At 38.1% G+C, this 9,066-nt stretch overlaps 1 protein-coding gene across 1 annotated transcript in view; it reads right to left on the bottom strand.

Moving 5' to 3' along the window:
- Positions 1-203: 203 nt before the first annotated feature.
- Positions 204-9,066, bottom strand: part of LOC130876097 (ATP-binding cassette sub-family G member 3-like) — a 57,575-nt gene continuing 48,712 nt past the window's right edge. The window contains exons 12-13 of the mRNA XM_057772524.1: positions 1,035-1,124; positions 204-293 (exon numbers count right to left, since the gene is read on the bottom strand). Of these exons, the coding sequence (XP_057628507.1) occupies positions 204-293; positions 1,035-1,124 (180 nt within the window). The remainder of the gene's footprint in view (positions 294-1,034; positions 1,125-9,066) is intronic.

The following is a 9,066-nucleotide window of genomic DNA, read 5'->3' as shown; positions in this document are numbered from 1 at the left end:
CAAAACTATTTTAAAGGCCCCACAAACCCTTTCTGCACATTATCTACACATGGAACACTAGGATGGAAACACAGGCACCTGTGCATTGGTTACAATGACTCACTCTAGGGAATGGGTAGAGGACAGAGTAAATCCTGAAAGGATGGGTTTCCCCTCTAAGTCGAGGAGCATTCTGTGTCCCCATTGTGACACTGAACTCAAGCTTACATTACAAAGTTATAACATCTATTGATTTCTTCTGTTTTGTGTTCTGGACAGAAGTTTTGTCCCATGAGTTCATTGTGCAGCAAAGCCTGTAATACAAACAAGAACAGGGAAAGGTAAATAGTTTAATATTTCTATAAGTTTCCAAAGAATAAACACAGCTTTAATGTCAAGTTCAATCTTGACAGTAATTTCCAAAATATATTTTTAAACAAAGAATTCCCAAAAAGTTCAGTCTGTCTAGCAAAGCAGTCCCCTCCCCACACTCAGGAATTTTCGGATTGAAATGTTGGGGTTTTCCAACTACTAAGAGGTGGACTCTGTAACCAAACTACTCCAGGATCCTCCCTCTCTGCCAAGTCCATAACCCCGTAAACACTGTAATTAAAACAATAATACTGAATTATAGCAACAATATAGTCTTGCTTGTTTTCATTGAAACAAGTTGTGAAGGCCAATATGGCTCTGGAATCACATGTTTTTTTTCTTTTATTATCTGATATAAACTATATATCTTAGTCCCTGATCCTTTAATTATTTCCTTATTGAGCAGCATCTCAACTGTAAGATTTTTATTGTATCATCTGCCTCTACCCTTTACTCTGACATTTTTCTCACCCTTTATTTCCCTCAGATAACACATGACCAGGGGAAAACCCGAGATGACCTTTGGCTAAAACCAACAGGAAATCTCTCATCTTTTGGTCCTGAAAGGAAACCCCTGGGCAGCAGCTGGTTAGAGATTACAGCTGGGGAAAGGACTTGGCTGGGAATCATTTCAATTGCTACAGTTGGAGAACCCAAATACAGTAAGAGACAGGACAACTTACTGTAAACCCGTAATGTGGAATGCTCAAGTAGTAAAGCCAGGAGAGGTCGTGCATGAAGGTTATGGAATATAGTGACAGACCTGTGATAAACTACAAAGAGCAAACCACACATTAGAACCAGTCCAGTGAGTTAGAGATCTAGACAAGATCCTTCCTATTCAAAACCCCTTCATCCTTCAGACCACTTCTGCTCAGATCAGCTTTTTAAAATATTATTTCAGTTAACTATAAACATAATTCTTCACTCTTTGCAAAGCCAAGGCTCTTTGTGGTTTCAAAGCGGAGGACCTGCCACCCCTCTCTGTATGAGTCAAACATGTGCTTGAGATGTTTATCTTTAAAAGCGCTTGCAATCTATCCACAATCTATTCAGTGGTCTAGGACAGCCATTGTGGGTGGTATCATCCGTGGTCTGCTTGTCCCACATTCTATAAGAAAGCAGTCTGATCAAGCTTATAAGCAGCACCCCATGGTCTCTGCATCAGCTCCTGCCTCCAAGTTCCTGACAGTTTGAGTTATGATTCTGACTTCCTTCAATGATGAACAGTGATATAGAGATGTAAGTCAAATAAACCCTTTTCTCCCCAACTTTCTTTTTGGTCATGATGTTTCATCACAGCAACAGAAACCCTAAATAGGACAAACACTGAACATCATATACCCACTTTTAGTTTCAAGGATCAATAAGTCCTGTTATGTATAAGAGTTTTGACTTTCCCTTTGTGACTTTAGAAGTAATTTTGGATTCATTTAAAATACCACCTTAAGACAACTTCAAGCCTAGAATAGATAAACCACACAATGTGGTAAAAAGCAGAAGAAAGAGTGCCCAATCCCCCATTTAAAAACAATACCAAACCACAGAACCACACGGAAATGGCATAAGGCACTGATGGGGCTGAACAAGGAAGTTCACATAAAACTTGTTCTGTTCACTCTTAAGTACAGTAGCATTGCAAAACAATGACTGTGTGCATGCATTCAGACTGCTCCTGACCAAACGATTGTACAGAAAATACATTTGGCTTCATAACTAGATTTTAAAGTCCAATAAAAAACTTTATAATATAATATAATTATTATATAATACACATTAATAATTTATATAATAACTAGCTGTCTTAGTTCTTTTTTGTGGCTGTGATAAAACACCATGATAAACAGAGAAAAGTCAGGAGTTTTTCCAACTACAAATTTCAAACACAATGGGAACAAAATGAGGGAATTGGCCTCATTCACAATAATCTCAAAAGGGGGAAAGGGGAGAAATATATTGCCATAAATAAACAAAAAAATTACTTGTACAAGAGAAAATTTAAGACATGGATAAAAAATTGAATATACAAGAAGATAGATCTCTATGCTAATAAATTCATAGAATAAATAAGAAAATATTCATCTTACCTAAAGCAACCAATAGATTCAATGCATCCCCTTCAAAATGCCAGTATGATTTACAGAAATTGAAAAGACAATACTACATTTCACAAGGAAATAATAAAGACCCAGATTAGGAGAACAATACTAAACATCAATAATACACCTGACAGAGGTAACATCATCCATTGGAGCTATCACTACCCATTGATGAGAGAATCCATCCCCTGTAGTGTGAGGAATAACTCATCCTCTCTACTGATAAGAGGTGTTCAGTGGGCCTGCCTGCACATCTGGAAACAAGAACAGACTCTGGCAAACTTTACCAATCCATGTGTCCTTCTCACATACAGAAGGCAATATGCCATTTGCTCTGGTAGACAGCGTCCCACTCAAAGGAAAGGGATCGTTGAACCTGAGGATGTCCTGCCACACAGATGTAGCAATCACTCCTTGGGCACATGCACTGTACAGTTTACCCAAGTATTCAGCTGTCTACTTCAGTTTTATAAGCACATTTAGCAAAGGTAAAAGCAGAGTGAACGCTACCAACTCCATGTCTCTTAGGTTATGAGGGATTGTTAGAGTCCTTTTAGGAATGAATTTTAAAGGCTACCTGAATGATCCAAAGGGGATAATTTGGGGCACATGTACTTGTTCATCAGAGAAAGGTTTCTGGTTTTTGTTTGTTTATATGTATATTTTGTTTTCTAGTTAAGGTTAAGACTAGACACTCATCAAAATGAACTGTTAGAAAAGCTGTTTTTGTTACATTAATAAGTTTTTATTATCATGTAAAAATAATAAACAAGACTTTTAAATGTCCATTTTAAAGATTTTCTTTGAACTAAGATTGTCCATTTCCCTGGGACAATAATATCAGCAGCCTTTCCCTTGGCTGGAACGTGACCCACCTCCTTAACCTTCTGAACTGTGTTCTCAGTTAACATCACAGCAAGTGGGCCTCCCAGTTCCTTTTCAACTTGTTTTCTGCTTTGTTTTATTTTTTGACATTTCAGTAGTATTTGGTCCTCAAGCAGGAAAACCATGGACTGGAAATTTTAGCAGAGGATTCTGGGTGAAAACTTTGTAACCTAAGAGAAAGCAAAGTGGAGGAGAGATCCTCGACACAGTTAATGAGAAATTGATTTTAGTTTCCTTGGTGGGAAATCCACTGGACTCCTAAAGATAGAAGACATGTAACTGTTCATGTCTCTCCATCTGAGGAGGTAGTGGATTCCTACCAGTGCATATTTGTTTGTTTGTTTGTTTGTTTCAGTTTCTTTGTCTCTTTGGTATTTTAGAAGTTCATCTGGATTCCTTCAAAGGGGTTCAGTTCAGATCTCCCATGTGGGTTATTAATTATATCCATACCCCCTTTTTTTCTTTTGTCAAGTTTATTAACACTCATACTTGATTGACACCACCTGTGTAGACTCCAGCTAAATTTGGTTTCTACTCTTGTGATAATGGATAAAAGGGTTTATTTGACTTTCCCATCTTGACCACAGTCTATCATTAAGAGAAGTCAACATGGAAACTCAAGGGAGGAACCTGGAGGCAGGAGCTGGAGCAGAGAGCATGGAAGAATGGTGCCTAATGACTTACTCATCATGGCTTCTACAGCCTGGATGACCTTCCCACTGTAATGTTGTCCACAGTGGGCTGGGACTTCCCACATCAATCATTAATAAAAGAACACTTCCTCCCTAGACTTGCCAAAAGTGAATCTGATGAAATCTTTTCTCAACAGAGGTTGGTTTTGTTTTGTTTTGCTTGAAACAAGATTTCTCTCTGCATCTCTGGCTGTCCCATAGACCAGGCTGGCTGTAGGCATGTGCCAGCACTCCTGAAGAGGTTTCCTCTCCATTATGACCAAGACTTATGACAAGATGAAAAGAAAACTAACCAACACAACTCCCACACAATTATAAATTCTGTTTTCCATTGCATATAGCCTGACCCCCAAGAATTTATTGTAATATATAGGCCGGTCAGTGTGTGCTCTCTCCATACTACATGACCTCTCAGATCAAGAAGACAGAGAATTTACCAGAGGGGTTTGATAGTCTTTCATACTGTCTGAGCTAGGAAGAAAATGGCCAAAGTTCTGCCTGACCTCTCTCACCATCTGTGTCCCGTTTGCTGTAGGGTGTAAGCTCTTCTGAGAACACAGGACAGCTCTACCAGCCTTGGGATTATAACTCTATGTGACATTTAGATAAACCTCAGACAAAGGAACACAAACAAATTTAAATAAATCTTGGTTTTATTTTTTTTGTTTGCTTTGTTTTTGTTTTTTGTTTGTTTGTTTTTGTTTTATTTTTTAAGGAGTTAATCTAATATTGCTAGCAAAACACAATTAACTATCATTATTACATGTATTTTTGTTTTGGTTCTGTGATATTTGGAATTGGTTATATAAAGCTTTAGAAGCCAGTGTTTATAAATGTGACAATGACTTGGTCAATGCCTCATGACAACTTTGTTGATTTAAATACAGGTTTGACATCAGTGTATTGACCTTTGACTCACAAATTGCCCTATCATGTATATCATCTTTAAGTCTTATCTTTTATATTTCTAAAATAACTTACTTGGACCATTGAAACTTGTATAAGCTTTCTAGTTTTCTTTTCCATTCCATCTATTTTAATCTTCATACATAAACCTTTTTTTAATTAAAAATCTATCTTTACCTCCCACCTCCTTTGTCATCTTTTTTTTATTTTTTGAGAGAGGGTTTCTCTATGTAACCATGGCTGCCCTGGATCTCACTGCTCTGTGGACCAGTCTGGCCTTGGACTCACAGAGATCCACTTGCCTCTAACTCCTGAGTACTGGGGATAAGGGGATATTCCACCACGCTCAGTCTTACCTTTACATTCTTAAAATCTTTTTTAAAAAATTCTTACTTTTTAAAATTCCATGGATCATGGGTGTTTGACTATTGAAAGTAGGTATTAAATATCAACTATTTCCTTATCATCAGGGTACAGAAGAAGAGCAAAGAGAAATCTTTTATATCTATGACATTAATATGCTAGTTTAGAATTTGATTTTGTGTTGCTGTTCAAATATGTTGGTGAGTTTAATTACCTCAATAAATCTGTCAGCTGCAGGAAAAGGGTGCAATTATTTTTTCATATTTGAAACATGCTGGAGGCCATAAGGACGCTGCTGGAATGTGTGCTTTCTGTTTTAATGGTGCCCACATTTTGGCATATTATCTTATCATATTAGAAAATGTATTAGGAACTATATTCATGGAATGAGGGTTTATTGGTTAATCATTTATTTTAATAAGCAAGAATTTGTATTGTTTGTATTTTCTAATGTGAATGAAAGAAATAGGAGAAAGAAACTTCTTTATTGTCTGTTCATAGCTTTTTGTTGACCACAGAGCTGCTGAAGTGTTCTGTAGGTTTCTGTCTGACAGTGGACAAATTTCTGAGTATGTATTATAATCAGTGACTTTATTTCAAGACCTGGTATTCAGTGGATCCACAAGCTGGCTGGGAATCCCAGGGTTGACCTTGCTTAGTAACCATTTAGAGATAGCAAGTCTTGAGCCATGATTTTAAAAGTTTATTTTGAAGAGATTCAAATAATTAAACAGATTTCTTTGAAGTTTTATATTTGCCAGAAATGATCAAATATGTTCTTTATATCCAAAGTTTTGCTGAAACCAAAATTAAAAAAAAAAGTGCTTTCAAGGTGAAAGCAAAGTTTAGTTATGGATGAGCAAGTCACTCAGCCTCAAAGTGGTAGAGGCCTGCTTCCTACTAGGAAGTAGGCAGTGGCCTGTCTTCCAATTTGCTGTAGCAAGATATAGGTAGAGCAAGATGAAGCCCTTCATGAGATTCTCTGAGAGGAGCTGTACATTCTCGAGAGTACACTCAGGCATGAAAGTTCACAGAATAAAAGTTCACTTTCAATGAAAGATTCCTTTCAATGGTGTCTCAGTTCTAATTTTTTAAGTAAAGATTATATTTGTTGTGGACACAGATAAAACTTAGGATCCAAAGAACTCCCCATAGCAAAAGCAGATATGTAAACCAAGGGGGAAAGGCTAGCAAGCAACAGGAGCAACATCATTAGGGAGAGCTGTTGTTCTAGGCAGCCCACTCCAAAAAAGTACCAATCTGTTTCACAATGTAAGGAAACTTGCTCAAGACAGTTGAAGATCATATCCCATATACCTTTGAAATTTCCAGCCATATATTTGCCAGGATATATTTATTTTGTTGTGTACCCCCCCTAAATATGTAACCACATATGAGAAGTGAGAAGGGAGAGGTCACACAAACTTTGTCCATCTTATTTGTATGGACACATTCAGTCATCTTTAACCCTCCACCAATGCACTAGAGTCACTGTAGAACTGCATTTCATTTTTAAATCTTCTATAACAATGCTCAGGCAGTTCTGGGCTCCAAGGTGACTAAGTTTCCCTTCTACACGCTAAGGTAGAAGGACCAGAACCAACAATGGGCAGAGCTCCTGGAAATGGTCATGGACCTTGCTGTTTCTGCTGTGCTTTGTGGTCCTTGCTCTGGGATGGCTGATGTGGGAGTCTTCTCTTTTGTGTTGATTTCATTGGTTAAATAAAGAAACTGCTTTGGCCCTTTAATAAGACAGAAAATTAGGTAGGTGGAGTAAACAGAACAGAATGCTGGGAGAAAGAAGCCGAGTCAGGCAGTAGCCATGATTCTCCCACCCGACACAGATGCAGGTTAAGATCTTTCCTGGTAAGCCACACCTTGTGGTGCTACATAGATTATTAAATATTGGTTAAAGCAAGATGTGAGAATTAGCCAATAAGAGGCTAGAACTAATGGGCCAGGCAGTGTTTAAAAGAATACAATTTGTGTGTTGTTATTTCAGGTAAAACTAACCATGTGGGAGCTGGGCGGCGGGAAGCGGCCTGCTGCTCCTACTACAGATGGCAACAGAGCCAATCTCCTACAGATTATCTGTGGTGCTGTAGGAACTCCTATAGCCAGTAACTTTTAAGTTACCTGCCCACTTGGGTGTGGCCTCTTCTACTATAAATGCCCATGTAGAGCTCGTGTTCTCTCTTTCTTCTGGCTGTGGGATTCAGTTGCTATTTCCCACTCAAGCAGAGGACTGTGATCTGTGAGTCTACCCTAAATAAATAACGCTTTATTATACTCAGTTCTGAGCTAGTGTGGGATTTCTTTTTATCACAGTCTTCACTGTCCCACTAATGTCATGTTTGCCTGCTGCCCCATCCCCTGAGAGTCCAGCTCCCCAACAATCATTGGGTGAAATTATCATCACCATACCCCAACAGGAGTGCACAATAATAAAAGAGACTTTTGGGTCTAAGAACAAGAATGCCAAGACTTTCTTTACAGAAACTATTCTACAATCCAGGCCAGCAGCCTTAGCAGAGTATTCTAAGTCCAATTTTGAATATGATGGGCAGAACTTTCCTTCAGTTTTTCTTTGTCTGCTGTATGTAATGACTTACATCTTGATTGAGTGATATCAGTATGGGAAGTGAGATGGAACTGTTGAAATATGGGGGAGGAGAATTCCAGGAGACCTGGGATGAAGTTACAAGTATGATTGAGAACAGTGGCCTTTCCACCTGTCTGCATTATATTTCTTGGGGTAAATGAAATACATGGAGGTATTGGAGAGACTACTACAATGGCAGTGCCCAACCATTCAGTTTTTGATTATATTTATGACCTCCTCTACAACATGGAATGCTGGTTGGTAGCCAACAGACATATTATAGCAACAGCAGATGGTAACTGAGGTTCAGGTGTCAGCCCCCCAAGAATTCAAGCAAGGCTTATGAGACTACAGAACCCAGAATGTCTTCTGTTTATGCTGTGTTTTCACCTTGTTGCTTCTGCTATGTATATGGTATGGGAAGTTCCCCACTGCCTGAATTACAGTGTGTTTATCTCATGATTACATCTCACTTGGAATTTATATCCATGGCTTGTCAGGAAGATTATTTCTCCTGAAACTGTATAATTTTGGTGAATAAAATAATGTTTCATAGCTAGGCCTATGGTTACACAAGGTCTGCGAGTAACACTTAGAAGCAGCTTTAAATCTCAGCTCTAATTAATGTTAACTAGGAGCCAAACTGGATCAAATCCATTTAATCTTAATGCTGAGAATTGCAGTTACAGGTTGTTTGTGTAACCATTAGGTGGTACTAGCTTCAAAAACGTGTTAGACTAGATCAGATGTCTTGTTTTTAAGATCAACCATCATAGATGAGGAATGACACACAGCTGTAGGATCTGGCTCAGCTGTAATTACAAAAAAGCCCAATGATTGCTAGCTGGCAAATGATGAATTCCTAGCACCTATTCCTGACCTCAATTTGTGAAAATAAATTCTGACTAATCAAGGCTACAGAAGATAACTTTACTCTGCAGCCACAAATGAGGGCTGCAGGTGTTATTGGATAATTAGAAGCTATGCACAATCTTTACATTTGGACTGTGACCTTTTTATGACTTTTATACTGCCTGAAATTATTGGTTGGGATATATTTGTAAAAAAAAAAAAAAAACACAGAAGACAAAGCAATGTAGTAATTCAAGGATCAATGAGTAGGAATAAAAGGAATGTAATAGCAAGAGGAGCCAACACGAGAAAATAA

The sequence above is a fragment of the Chionomys nivalis genome, chromosome 6, assembly GCF_950005125.1.
Source record: "Chionomys nivalis chromosome 6, mChiNiv1.1, whole genome shotgun sequence".
Lineage (NCBI taxonomy): Eukaryota > Metazoa > Chordata > Mammalia > Rodentia > Cricetidae > Chionomys > Chionomys nivalis.
This window is presented reverse-complemented; position numbering and strand designations above follow the sequence as displayed.